This window comes from Chionomys nivalis, chromosome 4 (genome assembly GCF_950005125.1).
Source record: "Chionomys nivalis chromosome 4, mChiNiv1.1, whole genome shotgun sequence".
Lineage (NCBI taxonomy): Eukaryota > Metazoa > Chordata > Mammalia > Rodentia > Cricetidae > Chionomys > Chionomys nivalis.
In genome coordinates this window covers 53,985,041-54,009,030 of record NC_080089.1, presented here as the reverse complement: position 1 = coordinate 54,009,030, position 23,990 = coordinate 53,985,041, and the positions used below count along the sequence as shown (strand labels likewise).

The following is a 23,990-nucleotide window of genomic DNA, read 5'->3' as shown; positions in this document are numbered from 1 at the left end:
ACCAGACTGGCCTTGAACTTGCAATCTCCATGCCTTAACTCCAAAGTAGCTGTGATTTGGGGCCTGTGCCACCAGGCCTAGCTCAGAAGCAATCTGAGGAACAGGGGGCTGTGTCTGTCTTTCTTTCCCATCACCTCTGCTGGAGATGTCAACACATACCTGCCTAGCTTTTCTAACTTACCTCCTACTTTCACGGCTCTTAAGATTTAAACTCTTTTAAAACTTTTCAAATTTAGGTTCTTCATTTTTTTTTCCTGAATTTTTTACACTTATGGAGGTTGCGGGGTGACGGACGACATGTGCCCAACACACGTGTGGGGATCAGAGGACAACTTCTCTCCTACTATATGGGACTCAGAGACTGAACTCAGATTCTCAATCTTGTAGGCAAATGCCTTCACCTGCTAAGCCATTTCAATAGCCACAGTGTTCCGAATTTTAAAAACAAGTTCAAACCACCTATAATTTATTTTGACAAGTTAAAGAATTAATGAGTCTAACTTTCTAACTATCTATAGAAAGATCTTTCCTTCTTGAGTTAAAATATCAGCTTTACTTATTCTAAATTCTCATTTGCATGACTGTTTCTAAACTTCTATTGTCTGATGGTCTAGTTCCAATATTCAATATTTTATTTCATTTAGTATCTGTTTGGATAAATCTTTTACCTTTCTAAATTTTGTATTTTATTATTTAGTCTTAGAGTCATTCTGTCAATACCACAAACAAATCTGTTGGTCTTGTTACACATAGTGACACAGCTTGTAATCGCAGTACTGGAAAGGCTGAGGTAAGAGGCTTGCAAGTTCCAGGCCAGCCAGAAATACACAGCAAGATCCTGTCTTCAAAAGTCAAAATAAGCCGGGCGGTGGTGGCGCACGCCTTTAATCCCAGCACTCGGGAGGCAGAGGCAGGCGGATCTCTGTGAGTTCGAGACCAGCCTGGTCTACAAGAGCTAGTTCCAGGATAGGCTCCAAAACCACAGAGAAACCCTGTCTCGAAAAACCCAAAAAAAAAAAAAAAAAAAAAGTCAAAATAAATAAGTAATTTTTAGTGATACTGCATTAGATTTATAAATATAAATACACGAAGGTAAATGACATTTGTAACAGCTCAGACATCTGTCTTCCCATCCAGGAACATAATATCTAAGTCGTTACATTCTACTGGGGAAAAATTTGTAGTTTTCTTCATGTAAGTCTCCCACATTTAAGTTTATTCTCTAGGTGTTTAGTTTTTATTGTAATCATCAATAAAATAACATTGTATTTTCTATCTGGTAATCAGCGACATTTGGAAAAATATATATTTTTATAAAATACACTTCAAGAAAACAATTTAATTGCTTTTCTCTAGCTGCTCTCTTTACAGTTTATAGGGGTCTGAGAGGGGTATTAAAAAAAAAACCACAATATATACAAAGAACAATTATTTTTCCATTAGGATTTAATGGAAAAAACAAAGTAACTTCAAAAGAGATGTAAGACTACAAACTATGACCCCAACTATTTAAATACATATGAAATAGTGTATGTATTTTGCTAGCAAAGAAAAAACTGGCAGAAAAATATCTATTATGTCAACAGTGGTCATATTAGGTAGAAAATTATAGGAACGCTAAATGTTCTCTTTTTGTTTGTCTACAACTTATTAGTTTTCTCACAATGGGTAACTTTAAAATTTACAAAGAATAAATAAGCATTTTTAATTAAAAAAAGATACAAGATTTGTGTGTGTGTGTGTGTGTGTGCTGTACACCTGAGTACAATGCCTATGGAGACCAGAAAGCATCAGATCCCCTGGAGCTAAGGCTACAAGCAGGTGTCACCGCCCAACTTTGGTGCTGGGAACTGACCTCAGCTCCTCTGCAAGAGCAGGCAGTGCTCTAAACTCCCGAGCCATCTCTCCAGCCCCAAAAGATAATCTCTTTACACAGCTGTTCCCCTTTACTCCTAGATAAACATTCTACAATTTTAGTTTTCCAAGGGTAATAATCAAGGTCCACATACGCTAACTAGACAACTTTTGAAGATTTTTTTAACATGGAGCCTGGTATTCACTGTTCTGCTTTACTACTGGCTACCACTAATCTCTTAGTGTTCCATGTACTGAAGAAAACTCATTTACATAGAGCTCAGAGTTACTCACAGACCTGGATTTCTACTAGGGGTCTTGGAATGTGTAGGCAGGTGGACAAACAAAAACAAACAAACAAACCTTTCTTCGATAAATTTGGCTTTTACTGCAGACTCGTGAGCCCTGTCAGCAAAATTCTCTCCTGACCTCCCTTCACAGCCACACAGTCTATCAAAAATGTCTGCTTGTTTAACAGTTAGAATGAAAGAAAAAAGAACCTCAATTCCTAATGTAAAAAGGAAATGTATCTATGGAAAGAGGGAGATGGACTCAAAAGCTGTAGCTAAAATTATAATTATTAAATATGCTGTAACAACTTGTGTCATGATCTAAGAAGGGATGGAAAATATTAGGAAAAGGAAATAAATGAAGTAAAGTTTAATTTGATAAACTTTTTTATCATATTACCTCTTAATACTTAATTTCTATTATAAGACCATGAGAAGGAAAAAAGGAAAGACTGGTTCATCTCCTTACCAAATTGTTGTTCTTAGTGTCTTCTAGGCGTTCCAGAACTGATGTCAGATTTGGGTCATCAGAGTCCACAAACCATATTGGTGAAGAAGATGGGTAAGATTCCTGTTATAGAGACAGCAGGTGAAACACACTTACAAACAGACCGGCCCAGATATGCAGTCAAAAGCACACCACTAAACACAAGGAGATTATGATCTACACAAAATGCATCAAAGGAAGAAAGGCAACACTGAAATTCATGTGGAGAGATCAGATACCTCTGTGGAGTTTAAAAATTAAAGTTGCTAAGTTTAACAGTTTAATCTTGCCTAGTCCATGTTATACAATTTGTAAGTTTAAAATCAGACAACAGAGCTTTACCAAATGAGCAGGATGAATAAAAATCAAATATACCTTAAGCGTTCCTTTTACCAAAGAGGAGGAAATGTACCCAAGCACCACTCAAGACTGCAACAGCAGGTCTAGCCTGACCTGAATCTCTAGCTTTCACCTTTTTTCCAGGGCTTGAAAATATGAATCACAATAATTTCTCAAAGTGAAAAGGCAAGTTAAAAAGAAATCCCACTTTAAAATTCAGCCTATACATTTGAACAGTACCTTTTACCTTTTAATAATGCTACATTCCTAAATTTTATCTAGATATCTAGTTCTGAATTTTTAAAATAAATACAAGGAATACATATCTCCAAATGTTCACAAATGCTCCAAACACTACTTTTCAAGATGCTCCACTCACAGTGTTCTGACCTTCCAAGTAGTGTAATTACAGAATCTACTTGGCAGTTTTCTTTTCCTGCACCAGTATAAAATGTATTACACTGAGCCACGCATGGGAGTGGAAACCTTAGGGGCTGGGGTAGGAAGCCCATGAGTTTGATGCCAGTCTGGATACACAGAGAATCTCTGTCTCAAAAAGGGAGGTGGGGGTAAGTTGGAGAGATGGTTCTCTGGTTAAGATCATGTACTACTCATTCCAGGGGACCTAAGTTCAATACCCAGCACCCATGTCAGGTGGCTCACAACTGCCTTTAACTCCAGCTCCAAAGGATACAGCACACTTGTACTCATGTGCATATACCCACCACTCCGCCTCCACACATACCACAAACGCATAATTAAAAATAAAGAAAATGAAATCTAAAGGTGGAACTTACTCCATTTATTTTTCCATCCCTTCTTAGACTGTAACAGAGGATGTAATTTATTTCTTTGGTTTTTCCTTTTGTTTTCTGAAGCCAGGTCTCAATATGTAAACTCAAATCTGACCATCCTTCTACCTCAGCTTCCTAAGTGCTAGGATTACAGACTGGCATTAGAATACAATTTTATAAAGAACAGACATATTAAATGAAGATTACCTTCATCTGATCTTGCCTAATCCTTTTCTTGGTGTTGATAGTTTCTCCTACCTGTTTTGTTTCTGGGGGTTTGAGGATCAAACATAAAGCCACACCTAGGTTCATGCTCCACCACTGACCTGCATCAGCATTAAAGACTGCTTTCTAAATAAAGCAGGTGTTAGAAGTAGCGTGAACAGCAGCACAGGGCTGCCACAGTCCTCATTCAGATTTCACCTGCCACACAAGTGCGTTTCTGAGTTAGCCATTTTAATACAGACACCATCAATGGTATTCTCACCTCTTTGTAATCACATCTTCCTTGTCCTTAGCCACTCATTTCTAAATACAGCAAAGTACCAATATCACTTTCGAAATCAAATTACAAAAATACAACTCTTGTCTTGCAATTAATCCTGGTGATGTAAATCAGTGCCACATGGTGAGCTACCCTATGGAGAGTTCTGAGCCACAAGAAATTGAAAAAGAGATCTAAGAATGAAACCAAAATCCTCAGATTAAGCCAACAGTCTATGAGAAGAACCCTGCCAACAACTATGACCTTCCCAGCCCTCTGATCACAGCAGCCTCCACCAACATGTTCCTGCGCCAGGAAAGAGCACAGGCCAGAGAACCAAGGGAAGTGGTGCACAGATACTGATCCACAAAACTGAGTAAAGTTTGTTGTCTAAAGACTCTAAACTTAGGAGGTTGAAGCCATGGTTCCGTGGTTAAAGAGCACTTGCTGCTCTTTGCAAAGGAGCATGGTTCAGTTCCCAGCACCCACAAGGCAGTTGACAGCCAGCTGCAATTCCAGTTCCAAGGATCCCAACACCTTCTGGTTTCTACAGGCTCCTGAACACATATGGTATACTCATGCAAGCAAGCATATGCTCCTTTTTCCCCAAAGGTCTAACTGGCTCAGCAGTTAAAAAAACTGACTGCTCTTCCAGGAGACCCAGATTCAGTGCTCACAACCACCAGTAACTCCAGTTCTAGGAGATCTGATGCTCTTCTGACTTTGCAGGCATTACATACATGGTACACAAACATACATGCAGGCAGAACACTTATACACATAAAATAAATTAAGTAAAACAAACTTCTAAGTTTGATAGAAAGAAATAATACATCTATTGCTAATCACATAATAAAATTCTAATATCCGATCACACAAAGTACTGAGAAATGCTACTACTATTTTTTTTTTTAATTTTAAGTTTTTTTCAAGTGAGTTAATGAAGGAAGCATTACATCCTTTAATCCACTAACAGACATTTTTTTTTATCCATTGTACTGTTTTCTACTGGGACTCTGGGAAAATACATTATTGGTGGATATCAGCTACTGAATACACTTTTGTAGTTGAAAACTGTATTACACAAATAGTTCTTTAGCACTATATAGGAACTATAACCTCATTATAACAGAACCAGCAGCACAAAACTAAAAAATTTTAAAGCATTTTACCAAATCCTAGGGAAAAAAAAAAGAACTACTGAAATTAGTGGTCAGTAGTGGTATCTACATGTATGCCCAGCAATGGCTGGTTTATTTTTGTGTTCTCATTCATTTCTTTCTTTCCCCCTTCCCATCACACACACAACTTTGGTTTTAAAAGACAGGGTTTCTCTGTAGCTTTGGAGTCTGTCCTGGAACTAGCTTTTGAAGACCAGGATGGCCTCAAACTCACAGAGATCTGCCTGCCTCTGCCTCCCAAGAGCTGGGATTAAAGGTGTGCGCCACCACCACCTGGCTCTCATTCATTTTTTATTGGCTCCAAATCTCTTCACAGGCTAAAAGGTAAAGTATCTTCAGAATTAATCCTGTTCTTAAAGAAAGGCACTTACTGAGTAGTGTAATTTCATTCTTCTGCCTAGTTTGGGAATATAGCATCTAGACCATTTTTACTGCTTGGTTTTTGTATTTTCTTTAGCTTTTAAAAACTAAAAATAGATCTACAAGTTCACTGTATAGATTAGTGTTTATCTAGTAAATGTCCAAATGAATAAGCATATGAGCTATTGATGTAGAGTGAAATACCCACACCACATTAAGAGAAATTTAGGGAGAGGAGATCAGTTCCCCCTGAGATGTTATATTTTAAATCCTATACATGAAAAGACAGGCTAGGTAGCAAGTCTAAGCACTCATTTCAGTGTTTCTCAGAGGCCTTAGACCCCTCAGTACAAGAAGACTACACCGTTGATGGTCTTCTTTATTCCACTCAATTTTCACTAGGGCACAAGAAATTCAGCAGAGGTAAAACTGCTACTACCTTTGCACAAGCCAAGGTCCTAACTCCAGTGGGCCAGAATCTTGCACTGCTAGTATTTAAACAGACAAAGCTGTGACAAGACCGGGTTTTACTTCAGAACGCCTGTGATGAAGCAGTGAAGGTGATATTCATTCCATCTTCTATTTCTATACCCCTTACTATTGTGCTAATGAAACAGGAGCAGACCCGAGCACCCCGGATGACACCCGAGTAGGCATGTGTGACTCATCTGAGATGAACTGACATGAGCAGACACTTTTACTTGAAAAGATGACGGTGCAAGGCTTTTGGGGAGATATCTTCTCAAAAATAAGAGACAGTCTTGTCACTTCCAAAACAAAGGATGGTACATTTTCCCAATAGTAAAGTCAAACTTTAGAGAAAAACACTCAAACCCTGGACCACTTACCCACCAGTGTAAGCTAGAAGTTTCACAGAGTATTATGAAGAAACTGGTGGTGTGATTAGATTTTAATATTGTATAGTGAAACTTATCACTGTCTAGAAGATATGTCAACCAAATATTTTCCCAATGATCAATGAATGATACTATAATAACATGCAAGAATAAGATCAAATTTTTGTGAAGTATCACACACATACACACACACACACACACACAAATATTCACAAGCTGGGAAAGCTGCTCAGTGGTAATAACACTTGCTTAGCATGCTTGAGGCCCTAGGTTTCGTTCCCAGAATAAGAATAGAGATCCCAATTATTTAAAGAGGCTATTGCTATTAAAATATTTCTTTTCCAACCAGTTATCTGAGGTTGAGTTTCGTTCACATCACTTCAATTAAAGCATCAAAAAACTGGGCTGGAGAGATGGCTAAGAGGTTAAGAGCATGGCTGTTCTTCCAGGATCTGGGTTCAATTCCCACATAGTGGTTCATAACCATCTCTAACTCTAGTTCCAGGAAATATAATACTCTCTTCTGGCCTTTTCAGGCACCAGACATGCACATGATACACAGGCATACATAGAGACAAAACATACACATAAAATACAGTTAATAAAATGTATTTTTTTAAATTCAAACAAACTAAATGTAGAAACAAAGACAGAACATGCACCAAAGAAACCTGTAGTATGTAAGACTAGTTTTCTTTGTTAATGTTTTAATAATCTTTTTTAACTTTATTTTTCCATTCAAAAATTTACACTTCCGGCCGGGCGATGGTGGCGCACGCCTTTAATCCCAGCACTTGGGAGGCAGAGGCAGGTGGATCTCTGTGAGTTCGAGACCAGCCTGGTCTACAAGAGCTAGTTCCAGGACAGGCTCCAAAACCACAGAGAAACCCTGTCTCAAAAAACAAAAACAAACAAACAAACAAAAATTTACACTTCCTCCCCTCCTCCCATCCCCTCCTGCTCCCCCACTCACCCTCCTCCCTCCCACTCCCTCCTTAAGAGAGGGCTGTTTTAATAATCTCTAATGATAAATACCAAAAGTATAACTGATAAAAATGAGTTTAACTAAGTCCTGACCCCCAAAATATTGAGAACTGCTGCTTCACCTTCTCTCCTGCCAAATCCCTTATCCTTCATCAATCCTTTCCTTCTTGGAAGAAGCATATCCTTTTCTCCATTCTCCATTAACCTACATGTTCCACTGGGGCAGGCTTTGCTACCTTCCTCCCTTGACACAAGGTCTAGCCAAAGAACTCTAGCATTCTGTCTTAGTTAGCGTTATTACTGCTGTGATGAAACACCAGTACTAAAACCAACTTGGGGAGGAAGGGTTTATTTGGATTACATATCCTGAGTCACAGTCCACTGAAAGAAGTCTACACAGGAACTCAAACAGGGTAGAAAACCTGGGAGCAGGAGCTGATGCAGAGAGGCCATGGAAGCGTGTTGCTTACTGGCTTGCTCAATCTGCTTTCTTATAGAACACAGAACCATTAGCCCAGGGATGCCACCACCCACAATGGTTTGGACCCTCTCCCAATCAATCAATAATTAAGAAAATGCTCTACAAGCGTGCGTATAGTCCGATCATATATAGGAGGCATTTTCTCAACTGAGGTTTTCTCCTCAGATACCTCTAGCCTGTGCCAAGTTGACATAAAACTAGCCAGAACGCAATCTAGCCACTCCCACTGATGAGCTGGTCAGGTGGGAAAGCCACGAAAATCTGTGTCTTCTCTCAGACTAAAAGTCTTTTTCTGGGACAACTGGGGTCACAGGTATAATTCTGGCTAGCCTGGGGTAATCAGTATTCACCTTGCCCTAACTGAGAGAATTCACAAGGTCAAATTTCTTCCCAGAGGGCTGTAGATAACTATGTCTGTCATGACGTGTAGTTATGTCTGTGGTGATGTTCAGTCCTTACCCAATGCTAACAGTTTTACCAATCTGATAACTAAAAGCTGGTAGCTAGAAAGAAAAGTTTCTATACAGTACAATATAATTTGTTCTACCTTCAGAAACCAAATCAGCAACAAGAATTAGAAGCAACCACCTCTAGGAAAATTTCCAAGGACATTTCCTATATACACAAGGATCCACCTACTGATGCTCAGAGCATTACTTAAAATGGGGGAGGAGGAGAGAAGAAACCACCACCTGCATGTCCAATACTAGGAGACAGAATTCATTAGATAATTCTGTCAGTATCACATAAGAGGAGACACTGGAGAAGGACCTCAGGGAACAAATCCACTGCTAAGTGAGAAAAATGTCACAAAACAATCTCGTTTACTATTTTTCAAAATAGTAGTCAGGTATGATAGTATATATACCTTTAACTGCAAATTCAAGAGGCAGAGATGGAGATCTCTGTGAATTTGAGGCCAATCTGGTCTAAACAGAGTTCCAGGGCTACACAGAGAGACCTTGACTCAAAAAAAATTTAAAAAATCAGCACATAACATTGAGGGAAAAGATAATCAGAAAGATACGACACCAAAATTCAGAGCAATGGGTGCTAAAATTAGAGAGGTGGTTTTTCTGGTTTTTATCCCCCAGTTCTGATTCTCTGGTTTCTAAATTTCTCACAATAACAATGTTTTGTTTACCATGTTACAAAATATCCACCACTGAAAACAACTTTCAGCATAAACTCTGCATCATGTTCTAAAAACTATTTCAATATCCAAAGTAGAGAACAAACCACAGCTTCTCAGAACATCTTCCTAAGTGAACTGAGGCAGATAAAATAATGAAGATGATTTGAAATCAACTGTGCTGCAAATTCTCTGGATGATTTCAGTAGTTCTGATTAGGCACTGTTTTACATAATTATCTTTAGAAGCAATTAGAGACTTCTAGTACAAAAGCCTTGAGGGTCAAGGGGGAAGCCTTGTTATGTTTCTCTCCAGTAATGTTTTCTATTTGGCAATATCTTTTCCATTCAATCTCTACACCTTACCTAACACTGCCCCTTCCCAGGTCTAAGCTCAACACTCCCATCCTACAGACACCACCAAAAAAAAAAAAAAAGTTACTAAAGTATATACCATCATTCACAAAAAGGAAACCCAACCTCTCCATAATTTCATTTCTCTCAAGAAAGTGCATAAAAACAGAGATGGAGAAGCCAGATAACCACAAGGAATCTGATCCTATATTATTAGCTGGTCAAGCAAATGAAAACAATGGCTCTTTCTGGTCTCAAAGTACTATTCAGGAGCTTAACGTGACAGCTCTGGTATTTCCAACAGCTTCTCTACAAATTCAATGTGAAAGGCAATCTGTTGTGAGAGAATAAGTCAAAGAAAGATTCTTAGACCCTGCAGTCATTTTGTTCATTATTTCCTTGGTACAAGTTTGACTGAACTACTTTTTATCAGTATAAAGACCAGAAAAACAAAACATGAAGTTAACAGCATTGCCTTATTTCCCATGAATAGATATTACAAAGCAGATAATTTATGTCCTTCCTTTCTTTGTAGCTTGGTCTTGAACTCAGGGTCTTGCTTATGCTCGGCAAGATGGAGTACTCTACCCCTGAGCTATCCAGCACAAAGTATTTTTAAAATAATGGTTATTGCTTTCTCATTTGTATGGTATAGTACAGTACTGTTGACAAGAAGCTTTCCAATAATATTCCAGAACAAAAAGGGGCTCTTTTATGGAAAAACACAATAAGTGAAATGATTTAAGATCCTAAAAATTAAGTAATGCCTAACCTCTCCCTCCCAGATTCAGAGCTAACATTTGTTAATTTAGTAGCTTGCTGTTGAGGGAGAGACTTCTAGCAATTATGAAAGAAATTAGCTAAACAAAAATTATTCACCAAAACTAGCCTGACAATCATTCATGAAGAAACACCAATATGTATACAAGTAACATAAAGAATAATTTTATACCAACTAATTTACTTCCTGTGGGAGATTTTTTTTTTTAACTCTGAAACAGCAATTTACTCCCAAGAGTCTCCAGCCGCTGCTGGGTGTGTAGTACAACACGCACATACAGAGGGGAGGAGTTTCATTTACAAAGCAAGTTCAAGGCCAGCCTGAACAATGCTGAATAAGACTCTTAAAAAGAAGGTGGAGGAGGATAGACAGCTCAGTTGGGAATTTGCAACAAAAGCATGACAGCCTGAATTTGATTCTCAGAATGCACATGAAGCCAGACAGATGTGGTGGTATATTTGTATAACCCCAGTGCTGGGGAGACAGAAACAAGTTGGGCTCATGAGCCAACTACCTAGGCCAATTATCAAGCCTCACAATAGTGAAAAACTCTCTCAGCAAGATGGCTCAGCAGGTAAAACTGCTTGTCATGCATGTCTGACCACCGGAGTTTAGACCCCCAAACTAGGTAGCACCTTGCCTATATAATCCAAGCCAGCATTAATCTGGTGAAATGGGAGGTGGAAACAGGAGGATACGCCTATATACTGGTGTACCTAGTGAAGCAGCAAACAATGAGACTCTGCCTCTAAAAAGGCAGAAGGCAAGAAGAACCAAAAGCCGAGATTGTCCTCTGACCTACCTACATACACACACACAGTACAGGGACTTGGGAGATGGCTCAGACTATAAAGTACCTGTCACACAAGCATGAAGACCTGAGTTTGATTTCCAGAATCCATGTTTAAAAAAGGGAGGGGGGGCAGGCATGTTGATATACTCTATTAAGCACAGCACCAAAGACGTAACAATAGATGGAGCCTTGGAGCCCACTGGATAGCCACCTAACTAATTGGTGAACCCCAAGTCAAAGAACCTTGTCTCAAAGAAAGTAGATAGCTCAAAAAAAAAAAAAAAAAAAAAAAAAAAACCACCAAAACCACCTAAAGCTGATTTCTGGCCTCCGCCTGTATCCACAAATACATGTACCCACATGAACACACACACACACTCATACTCATACTCCTAAAATTCCAACGAGTCTATACAAGAAGCAATGGAGCCAGACACAGTTTTCCATGACCCCAGCACTCTAAAGGCAGGTATGAAGTTTCAGGCCCAGCTTGGTCTACATAGCAAGTTTCAAGCCAGCCAAGGCAATATAGGAAGACCCTATCTCAACATCCCTTTACTCCCCAAAAAGACATAATGGAACTACCAGCTTAAGTAGTTTTAAAAGACTAAAAGAAAGCCATATCCCAACTCCCAAAACAGTCACACAGGCTATTAAAGAAGTATGAGTATAACAACTGGGTATTAGTACTGACTGACAACCAAGCCTGTTAACTGAAATGGAAAAAACAATACCTAAGTTTATATAACAGATAACCTTTCATGAGTTCACAGAAAAGAAATAAAGACTCCTTGAGGTTCATATTCAAGAGCAGGACAAATTTATAAAACACGATGGGGAAAAGAAAACAAACAGCCCAATTTCCATGGACTAGAAAGGAAAACACTTATGCCTGAGCTTTTACTTCTGACACTATTCTTCATATGTAGCCAAATTACAGATTTCCTATCAAGTCCTCAGTGACATCTTAAGCATTTGTGTGCTACTACCCATGATACTTTCTGATGTTCTCACTCTTTCCAATAAAATTCTTAGCAGTTAGCTTTCAAGATAGGGAAAATTCTCTTCTAAAACATAATATAATTAGAACAGTGGTCATGGGTTGGGGATTTAGCTCAGTGGTAGAGCATTTGCCTAGCAAGTGCAAGGCCCTAGGTTCAGTCCTCAGTGGCTATAGTCAATAAAACAAGTATGAATGGGAAAAAAAGATAAGGCATAAAATTATAATTACACAATATTCTCCCGACACCATTAAGAACTAGCTTGGAGAAAAGATAATCAGAACTATGAGAGAACATGAGAAACCATAAAGCAGAAATAAAACCTAAAGGGAGGAACGGGAAATGTTACCATGAACTGCACATGACCCACAAAGAGTCTTGAGGGGCAATCAACCATGGAACAGGCAGACTGGGAAGGGTACAAGGCAGGAGTCAGGAGCACATTCTACAACAGGAAGAACAGCTGACCAGAAGGTTAGGAGGAAAAGTGGGTACAGTATCGTCAGAGGATTATTCAGAAACTGTACATAAGTATATAAAAGTAAGATGTCATCAACCAAACATCACAGAAACTGCACAAGGATGCTTTTTGGTAGCTTGGTGACCTGGTGTGTAGAGTGCTCAATAAATACTCCTGCTATCTAAAGAAGGAAAGTTAAAGAATGGGTCAAACTCACTATACTCAGGACCTATAACTTTTTACAAAATAACAAATCACAAACCTAGTAGACAGGGTCCTTGTATTTAAATCCCACCCACATTTTTTCACTTGCTATTTCCCTTCTGAGCAAAAAAACCTAAATAAGCAGGCCCCATAGATTATCAAAACACTATTTTAAAAGTATACCTTTTATAAGCACATACCAAAATGTTAGCAGAAAAAAAGTATGTCCGAAGCACACTTCAAATTAATCCAACAGGAGTACACACGAAATAAAAAAATAAATAAATAAGCTGAGCCTGGGTACACAATGTCTCTGTTTAGCTCTGGGTGTTTGTTAGCTTTCCATAGTGAAGTTAACATACACTCCTACTGAGAATTTGTAATTGTCTTGATAACGACTGCTCATTACTCACTAGCAGCTCAACTGTGACAAGGTCTACTGGCAACAACGTTGCACCAGTACAGACCAAAGCATCATTTCACCTAGAATATGAGTCTTCATTTCCATTGCCACTGCCTAATCCAAGTCATCATTATCCTTTCTCTGTCCTATATTTGTCTCCAAAATGGTTCTCCATGGGATGCTGCTGGCATTTTAGGTCAGATAATTCTTTGACATGGCAGACTGCCCAACATTACACAACATTAGCATCCCTGTACCCATGGTAGTAAATGCCAGCATGCCAAGAGCATCAGCCAACACCCACTGGAATAAACAAAACTACACATTCATGTATTTTCTAATATCACACCATTATTAAGAGTTCTGAAAGCTGACATATTTTCTCAATTTACCAGAATGAAAGTGTGGCTCGTCAGTCTACAAAATTTAGTACCCTATCATTTAGATCAGTTGTACCTTGTCCTGGTACCTTCAACTTCTACCTGAATAATACCCTCCAACTGTTCAGGCCAATCTACTTAGCCACCTACTTCACAGTGACTACTACTGTCTACCTTCCATGCTTGGGAAATCTTCACCAGCCTACAGCCCTGGGCTTCTCAAATCTGTGCATTAACTGTCAGCTCCTAAGACCTCAACTCTCTCAAGCTTCAGCGTCTCATCCGGGTGGAATTTCCTCTCTGGAACACCCTTTCTCTAGCCTTCTGAGTTTGGACTCACCTGTCCAGCCCCTCCAAGCTTCCCGAGGCACACCTTCAGTTCCTGTCTAAGGGTGTCTGTTGCTGTGCTAAAACAACCTGCCGGGGAAGGGGCCTTCACTGAGGGAAGTCGGAGCAGGAACTCAAACAGGAACTGAAGCAGAAATCATGGAGGAGGAGGAGCACTTCTTACTGGCTCCGTGGCTTGATCACTTCGTTTACTACCTTACAGGACCACCTGCCCAGGAACAGTACCACCACAATGGTCAGGACCCTTCCTCGTCAATCATTAATGAAGAAAATGCCCCCATAGGCTTGTCTACGGGTCAATCTTAAGGAAGTATTTCTCTCCACTGAGGTTCCCCTAGGGCTCTACCTTTGCCAAGTTGTCAAAAAACTAGTCGGCACAGCTCCCTACTCAAAATTAGATGCTCCCTTTAGAGTTCATAACACCGCAGTAGTTGTCATGGTTATATAAAACTCTCCAAGAAGTGTGAGTTCTCCAAGTAGGCACTGGTTTGCCAAGCTCTCAAACACCAATACCCACGACAACATAACCAGATATTCAGAAAGTGCATTCTCTCCTCACTAAAGCACACTGAGGCTTTTTTTTTTTTTTTTTTTTTTTCGGACACAATAATAACTAACAGGACAAACAGTATCCACCTTCTCCTGTAGAATCTGGTAACTATGTTAAGGTCAATTAGCATAATGCCAAGGCCTTTGCAAACTCCCACACTTGGGAGTTAGGTATTGAATTAACAGAAGGAATCTTAGACATATTTAAACTTCCACCCTAACTCCTGTTGTAATACAGTATATTCTGCACATAACGTCAAGTCAACAATAAATAGCCAGCCTCATGATACACTTCGATGGGGTAGGGAGTTCATTGAAAATTCGGTATTTCACCAAGCTGTTCGCTTTTCGCTTAAATAGAAAGAAGTTTCCACGTGTCTCTCCAGCTTTCTATTCCAACCTGATTCTTTCCGGGTGGTAAACTGGACAGCATCTCCTTTCCCCTCCTGGTAATGTCCAAGCTTCCGCACAAGTGGGACAGCTCGCACACTCGCCACACCACCTGCCGCGTGGAAGGTTCCATGAGCTTTTCCGAAACGCCTTAGCGCAGAGCCAGGTCAGGGCTACACGATGGTTCACACCATCCCCGGGGCTGCGTCCTAAACTTTTTCCTTAAATGCAAAAGCTTTCGGCGTTCATCTGTCCTCAGAGACCAGCACAGAAACAAAAAAAAAACTGGTCCAACAAGCAAGGACAAGGGGTCTGAAACCTGACGGGGAAATGAAGAGCTAAAAAAGACCTGAGCGCCTCTCCACCTGGGCTGACGACCGGAGCCCACCGATGCGCCGCGGTCCCCAGAGCAGGCCGGCTGCGGGCGGCCATGGCGACCTCGGGGCCCGACGGGGGCCGCGAGGGGCCAACAGCGCAAAGCCGGCCCGCGCAGAGCCGAGACGCGCCTCCGCCGCCTCCCGGCCACGCAGCCCCGAGCTCCCGGCCGGGCCCGGGGCCCAGCCGCCAACCGGCCGCGCCCGGGGCGCGGGGGGTCTCCGGGGCAGGCGCCCTTTGTCCCGGGACTGCGGCGCTCCCCGTCCGCCCTCGCCTGGCCCCGAGGGGCTGCGGCCCGGCGCCTCACCGTGATGTTGCAGTGGAGTGTGAGCGGCGGCGGCGGCGGCGAGTGCGGGCTGCCTGGCGGCGGCGGCGGCGGCGGCACCAGGAACTGGCAGTGCAGCTCGTCCAGCTTCCAGCTGACGATGCGGAATCGCTCGTGGTTCTTGTCGAAGATGGACGCCAGGAACTTCAGCTCGGCCTTGAGCCCTGACACGGACATCTTCCCCTCATCTCCGGCGGGAGGGGTGAGGAAAGGGAGCCGGGGCCGGGAGCCGCCGTCACGGCCGCGACCGCCCCGCGGGGCCGGCCCGGGCCGCGCTCTCGCGGCTCCGCCTCTCCCCCGCCGCCGCGACCCGCGTCCGAGCGCGGCTGGAAAATGGCGAGGAGCGCGAGGCCTCGGCGGGCGGACGGGCGGGCGGGCGAGCGAGCGAACGGGCGTGCGGGAGCCGGGGCCGGCTCCTGCCTTTGTAACCGACTCCACCCGCAAGAGGCGGTGGCCCCGCGGCTTAAAAGGGCAACAGCGACGCCGCCCCCGTCGCCGCCTGCGAGAGGGCTGCCCCCGCCCCGGCGCGCGCCCGCCAGCTCCGTGCGCGCTCCCGACCGCCCCCTCCTCTCATGACCCAGCCCCCTTCCGCCCCGCGGCGGGGCTCCTGCGCCCCGCACCCGCAGCCCGGAGGATCTGGGCCGGCCGCACCACACGCGGGCGGACGAGCCTGAAGCCCCCGCGCGCCTCTGCGCCCGGGCCTCCGGCCAGACACGTGCGCGGCCTATCGCGCCGGCCACGTCGGCTCCAGCAGGAAGCGCGCGGGCCCCTGGAGGTGGCTCCTCCGCGTGGTTGTCCCCGGGCCACCCACTCACCTGGGCTGGGCGCGGCCAGCATGGGGAGAGGAGGGATGCATGCACGCCTCGCTGCTTCACCTCTGCTGCTCTCGCTCAGCGCTGAGCCACCCACCACTTTTCTAAGTGTGGCTCCTGAAAGGTCCTTCTCGCCCCACTTGTGCTCCCTCCTTCGCTCCCGTTTGCCAGAGATGATGATGATGGAGCCTGCGTGCTTCTGCTTCATTATTTCAGTCTTTCTCGGAAACGTTTCTGTGCTCACGCTAACACAGAGACTCAGCATCCTGAGTTCCTACTGTGCTGCACGGGCTGGCCGGTTTGTTGAAGTCGCAGCTCAAATGTGTCAAACTGATCCCTCCTGATCAACCAAGCTTAGGGAGCCATGTAGATACCCTGTATCCCATCACTGCGTTAACTTGTTTCTGTTTGTTGCTTGTCACTTGCTTACACTGAAATCTAATTCAGGGCAGCATTCCCAGGATGGAGAGAGCCTAGTAGACACCAGTGTCATTTAGTGAATACTCGCTCTTATCCAGAATCCCCAGTGCTTGACACAGTTCCTGGCACATTCGAGGTGCCCTCACTAAGAGAAGAAAGACTACATTGCAGTCTAAAGGAATACCATGTAATTGGGAAGGCACATAAAAATGTAGTCATGTGTTCCAGAGGTAAGACCAGCTTCCTGCGCATGCAACCTATACAGTACCAGGGCTCCTAGCTTAGTAAGGCCCCGGGCCTAGTTTAATGCCCTGCTGTCACCATCTTGAAATTCTTTGTTTTTATTTTTCGAGACAGGGTTTCTCTTTGTAGCTCTGGCTGTCCTGGAACTCATTCTGTAGTTCAGGCTGGCCTTGCCTTTGCCTCTGGAATGCTGGGATTAAAGGTGTGACCCACTACATCCAGCTTTGAAATTCTAATATTTTAGATAAGGGACCCTGCTTTTTCTTTTACACTGATCTTGAGGTACCTAGCCTTGCCGTCTAAATGCCTCCTACTTCAGACTCCTTAAATTATAAGATAACAACACAGAGAGACATTTTTGGGGTTATTTTCATTTCTGAGGTACCATGTTGTGGTGCTTCCGAAGGGTCATGGTTTTCACTGAGGACCTAAAAAATGTTGCAATCTTATCTTTCCAGAAAATTACTTTTCCCCTGTGAAACTTGTAGAGACTTGTGGCCGCAGCACCTATCATGCACCGGGCTGAAAGAAGGCTTTCCAGTCCTGGGTTCTGAGCTAGAAGTACCATACTACCTTTAATCCCAGCACTTGGGAGGCAGAGTCAGGCGGATCTCTGTGAGTTCGAGACCAGCCTGGTCTACAAGAGCTAGTTCCAGGACAGGCTCCAAAACCACAGAGAAACCCTATCTCGAAAAACAAAAACAAAAAACAAAAAACAAAAAACAAAAAAAAAGAAGTACCATACTGCGCTGTTGTGAGTGCTGCCCTAAGCACAGATGTAACCTGTCATTCATTTTTTCTTTCAGTCCCTGGTCCTCAAGATCCTAACAGACATAGTAGTTATAAACAAGGATTGGAGACAAAAGGGACCATTCTGGTCAGAACCAGGTATTGCTAAACAAGCTAAGGTTTATTTGGTCATCTCTAAGTGCTATAAGATGATAAAAAGCATCTGTACTGCGACCAATCTTATCTATGATATCTCAGAGATGTGTACAAATATTTATCACATAATTATTTTGTCATAGGGATCTGTGTGCCCCAAGCCCTAACAGCATAAGATGAGGAGAGTGTCTGAACTCAAGAAGCTTAGTATAAAATATCAAAAGGAAAAATACTGTCTCCTGGTATGTTGTGATGCAAATAACAAGAATGGGGTTGAAAATGGCATAATCAATAAAAAAATATTGCTTCATGTAATGAGATATCAAAAAGCAAAGTTGTCTGCAGGATTGGTTGGGTTGGTGCTTAATAATATCATCAAGAACTCAGGTTCTGCTGGGTGGTGGTGGCACATGCCTTTAATCCCAGCACTTAGAAAGCAGAGGCAGGCAGATTTCTGTGCGGTCGAGGCCAGCCTGGTCTACAGAGCAAGTTCCACCACTGGCTCCATAGCTACTGGGAAACTCTGTCTCGAGAAACAAAAGAAAAAGAAAAGAAAAAAGGAAGGGAGGGAGTGAGGAAGGAAGGAAGGAAGGAAGGAAGGAAGGAAGGAAGGAAGGAAGGAAGGAAAGAAGGAAAAAGAGCAAGCTGTAAGAACTCAGATTCTTTGAAAGGGGTAAAGGGGTCTACCAGACTGAATGTCTGGTCATATCCAGACCAAGTATCTAGAGACAGAAAGGTTTATTGTCTCAGAAGGAGACATGGGAACCTTGTCAAGAACCCTCCCAGTAGACATCCTTTCTGTGTACACTACAGTCAGGGGCCAGGAGAAAGGTCAAGCTGAGATATGTCATTTGTGACTAGATTTTGAAGCCTTGGCATATAACGCCAGGGACTATAGTTTCATCTGGTGAGAGTCACCACATTTAAAGTAGATTGGCATTACTGTACAAAAAGGATTAATGCTGGTCTTTTAAGAGGACAAAATCACCATCAAAGGGAGACAATAAACCCAGATTCTCGAGATTTGATCTGCCCCTAGTTATTTTTTTTAATTATTGTTTTATGTGTATGTTTATGTGTTGTGTGTGCGTGCATGCACACACATGTGCACACCAAGGTTTCAATCTCTGGTGATATTCCTCAGAGATGTCCATCTTGCTTTTTGAGATAGGGTGCCTTACAGGCGTGGGACTTGCACATGCAGGCTTCTAAACTGGCTGGCTGGTCATTAAGTCAAGGATTCTTCTGTCTCCAACACGTGCCCAGACTTTTACATGGGCTCTGGGGTTCAAACTGAGGTCTTCATGCTGATGTGACAAGCACTTTTCCAAGTGACCTAGCTCTCTAGTTTTCTACGCCTAATCCAACAGAGCAGTCTATACGCATCCGTGAGGCTCTCCAACTCCAAACAACACTGAGCCTTTGATGGCAGACATTCTGACTGGTTTGAGTGGAAGACATAAAAGCAGAAAAGAGGGTTATAGAAAAAGAGAAGAAATCCTAAGGTGGGCGGGGCTAATAGAACATATGGGAATAGGAAGGGGACATTGTCAGGACTGGGAGTTAGGAAGAAGACAAGAACTTTGCAGGCACGGTGGGCCTAAATTTGATATCTAGAACCCCTCGTGGGGGAGGGGACCAAGTATTGGCCAGCAAGATGGATCAGCAGGTAAACACACCTGCTGGCCTTGCAGCCTGACAATTCCTGGAACCTATGTAAAACTAGAAAGAGAAAACTGGCTTCTCAAAGTTGTCCCGTTCCCCACCCCCACCCCACCTCACCCCCGACTCTGACTGTCTGTCTTACCTCCCCACCTTAACCCCCCGCCCCCGCCCCCCAGCCCCTGACCTGTTTAGCTTTGTTTGTTTTGTCAACTTGATACAAACTGGAGTCCCTTAAGAAGAGGGAGTCCTCAGCTGAGAAAATGTCCCATGAGTTGATGGTGAACAAACCTGTGGGGCAGGCTTTGTTGAGGATTGATGTGGAGGGCCTAGTCCACTGGGGATGGTACCACCGCTGCTGAGAGTCCTGAGTGGTAAAATAAAGCAGGCTGAGCAAGCCATGAGGAGCCAGCCAGTAGGCAGCACTCCTCCATGGCCTCCGTGTCAGCTCTTGCCTCCAGTATCCAGTGTCCTATCTTGAGCCCCTTCCCTGACTTCCCTGGGTGATGGACTGCAGCTGTAAGCTGAAAGAAACCCTTTGATCCCCAAGTTGCTTTTGGTCATAGTGCTTTATCACAACAATAGAAAGCTAGGATAACTCCAAAAACAATTTTTTTTAAACTAGGTATAGTAGTACATGCTTGTAATTCCATCACTAGGGAAGCAGAGACAGGCACACTCCTTGGGGGTCTAACATACCAGACTAATGAAAGACTATAAAATAGTGGACAAATCCTGATGAACAACACCCAAGGTAGTCCTCTGGCTTCTACATGCACACACACACACACACAGTTCAGAGAGAGACAGAGACAGAATGCTAGGGTGAAATGATTACTTTATACACCAACTAAAACCATTTTGATTTTTTAAAAAGAGGCTTTGGACCAGCCCAAGTCAGTAGTGAGAAAAAAACTGAAGCAAGTCGAGTGTCAGTGAGACTTGAAACTATCACACCAGTTCCAGAGATGTCTTTTATGACCCCACTGGATCTGATAAACAATAATAGTCCATAAAGAGCTTTATTCAAAGGAACCTTGAAAAGTCTGGAAGACGTGGTGGGACGGCAGTGGTGTCCGCACTCAGCCTAAGGAGGTGTGGATCTGTCCGTGGGCTTAGGATAGACTTTTGACCTCAGGCCTGGAGTTAGTTAAACCTTTAAAATCTGGGCTTGATAACATGAAACCAATCCCAGCATGGAGAGACAAATGGAAGGATCTCCAGGGCTTCCTGGCCAGCCAGAGCAACTGAGTCAGTGAGCTCCAGATTCAGTGAAAGACCCTGTCTCAAAAAATAAGGTTGAAAACAATTGAGCAAGATGCCTGCTGTTGACTTCTCATCTTCACACAGCACATGCACTATGCACTCTCTCCCTCTCTCTCCCTCTCTCTCTCTCCCTCTCTCTCCCTCTCTCTCCCTCTCTCCCTCTCTCTCTCTCTCACACACACACACAAATATGTGTATAGAGGAACACTTTTATTATTGTAAAAGACAAAGAGGAAGCCAGGCAGTGGTGGTGCACGCCTTTAATCCCAGCATTCAGGAGGCAGAGGTAGGCAGATCTCTGTGAGTTCAAAAACCAGCCTGGTCTAAAAGAGCTAGTTCCAGAACAGCTAGGGTTGTTACACTCTGTTTCAAAACAAGAAACAAAGAAACAAACAAACAAAAAAGGATCCAGAGTCTTAGAACCAGACCTTTCGAACATTTGGATCTACCTACCCAGTGGAATAACTGAGAGCCTTTAGAAAGGCTGTGTATATACCTAGGAGAATGTGCCATCATATTAATAATGAACATTTCTTGGCAATCGTTTTCAGACTATTTCAATTTTCCATCTGCTTATTTATATTTTCCAAAATATTGGTATTGAATAGATACATGTTAGTAACATAAATACATAATTTTAAGTTAGTCTATACATATATAAGGTAGAGAGATGTCAGTCATAGAAGAATTTTGCAAAGAAATTTTAAAGAGCCAATACATAGTGGTTTGGTTTGGTGTGTGTGTTTGTGTGTGTACTTGGTGTGTGTATGCTTGGATGCATGTGCATGAGGAGACCAGAAGTCAGCAATAGGTCTCTTCCTGTATTACTCTCCACCTAATTTGGGTGGGGGGGAGGGTGATACTGGGGTTTGAACCCAGGGCCTCACAGGTTGCTAGGTAAGCACTCTGCCACTGTACCACCTTCCAGCCCCACCTTACTTTTTTGAGGTCTCTCACTGAGCCTGAAGCTTGGAGACTGAGCTAGACTAGCTCGCCAGCAAACTCGGGAGAGCTCCTCTATCTGCCTCCCTTGTTCTGGGGTTACAGGCTTTTGTACCTCTACACCCATATTTTCTATGTGGCTGCTGGGGATCGAATTCAGGACCTCGTGTTTACACTGAGCTGCTTCCCCAGTTCCTGGTTTGATCTGTTTTCTAATCACAAAAGGCCACTTGAAATAGAAGTGACTCAGGTTGAATTACAAACACCTGAACTTCAGGCTCCTAGACAAACAGCTAATTCACTAACACTTCACGACTGGTATCCTGTTTCAGAGAAAGTCCTTCTCCCTCGAACAAGCAGAGTAAGGACCCTTGATGCTTTGGGTTTGGGTTAGGGGATCCTCCTCCTCTGGCGTCAGGATGGAGGAGGCATCAAGGGGTGTGATTTCCAGGAGAAATTCTTGGAAGCAAGAGCTTGATTCTGCTTGTCGTTTTCCATAATCAGTGAAGGCATTATAGGATTTTGAATAGCTTGAAATCAATAGATCATCTCTCTAGTTACATTTAGGTCTCATCTTGCAAGATATGAAAAATTAAGTAGTAACAAGCACAGTTCTCCAGACCTTATGGCCAAGAGGAGACGACGTAGCTCTCTCAGGATGGAGGTATCTTTACCAGTTACAGACATGTTCCAGCTAAACGCCTTGAACTCCTCTTAGAGGGTAAAACAAACCTGCTTGTGGTAGAGAAAACCAGACTGGCACCGAGCTGGCTCCCCTGGTCACTCTCCAGGGAACATGTGGCCAGTCACATTCTCTAATGCATGGTTTCTTTGTATGTCAAGAGGTGTTGGACAGAGTCCCTATTTTCCACCATCCAGACATGCTTAGTTCCAAGAACGTGTGAGGGAGTTTGCTGGCTCAAAGGGTCTGAAGAGTCAAGGAGCCCAGAATCGTGCAGGCAGAGCAAACGTGAGTACCACAACAGACTGGGCCTGTGAAAGCAGGGTAGTCATGCTTCTCGGCATGGAATGGAGAAGGGCAGGGAGAAATGCTTTGTCTTGGTTGAAGAACTGACTTCTCTTCTACTTTCTAGATATGACAGTCATGTCATTTAGTTTCCCTCTGGATTTCAAGGGATCCCAGATGTGGTCTTAGACTGTATTGTCACAGAATTAAGGATTCCAGTACAGTATTTTATGTTGAAGTTGATCCCAGGAAGCAGGTAGAAAGGCTTGGAGGAGTGAGAGAGGAAAGCAAATCAGATTATCGTGCAGGCAACTGGAGTTTGATCTCTCTGATAACTCTGGGAACATTCTAGAATGCCTCAGGATCCCAACCATGTGAGAGAAATCTGAACTTTAATCTGCTTTCATGGGTGTTCCCTCTTTCTGTATCAGACACATTATGCTGGTGTTGTGCGTGGCTGACATCCCCCCGTGTTGAAAGACTGAAAATGTTGACAGTCAAATCTTTGACTCTTACTCTGGGTTACTCATGTCCTGTTCTGGATATTTATATGCCCCCAATTCCACCTATTTCTCATTTTATAGTAAGAGTTCTCACTGGTCTTGGGGACACCTAACCAAAGGCTGTCTTTTCCAACATCCCTTGTAAGACTGTGGGGCCAGGTAACTAAGATGGACAAGGGGAGACACCTGGAGGAGATGAACATCACTTCCATGTCCCCTCCTAGTGACGGAGGATCCCTCTGCCCTTCTGATCCTGAACTCACTTCCTAGCTGCTATGTAAGAGAGAAATAAGCTCTCTATGTTGAGTTCTTTGTTCTCCTCCTGTTCCCTCACCAGTGTGCTCCTCTCAGGACCGTTTGGCTTTCCTTCTGGCCTTACTGTGTTACTCTTTCTGGATTGTGCCCTTCCTGGAAAGAAACAAGACACAAAGTGAAAGGAAAAGAACAAATAAAGCCCTGTTACTGATGTTTGCCCTACCCATTACTGCCAATCATTCTTTAAATAATCTCTTTATTTGGGGGCAGGTTCTGACTATGACCGATAAAGCCACCAGACAGTAGTTAAAGTGATGAAAACAGGTTTTATTCCGTGACTTCTGACAACAGTAGAAAAAGCCCAGCTCCATTCCAGCTTTGCAGAGGTGACTGGGCATGCCAGAATGGAGGATAAAGGGGTGGAGGAGCG

General features: G+C 43.2%; 1 protein-coding gene across 3 annotated transcripts in view; it reads right to left on the bottom strand.

Moving 5' to 3' along the window:
• Window positions 1-16,544, bottom strand: part of Ube2q2 (ubiquitin conjugating enzyme E2 Q2) — a 59,666-nt gene extending 43,122 nt beyond the window's left edge. Inside the window, exons 1-2 of one of the 3 annotated variants that reach the window (XM_057768182.1) lie at window positions 16,421-16,544; window positions 2,614-2,715 (exon numbers count right to left, since the gene is read on the bottom strand). Coding sequence is in view for 2 of the 3 variants with exons in the window: in XM_057768181.1 (XP_057624164.1) it covers window positions 2,614-2,715; window positions 15,588-15,782 (297 nt within the window). In the remaining variant the exon portion in view is untranslated. Of the gene's footprint in view, window positions 1-2,613; window positions 2,716-15,587; window positions 16,333-16,420 lie in introns of those variants that run through there. The other 2 variants (XM_057768181.1, XM_057768180.1) reach the window with 2 other exon arrangements.
• Between the last annotated feature and the right edge of the window lie 7,446 nt (window positions 16,545-23,990).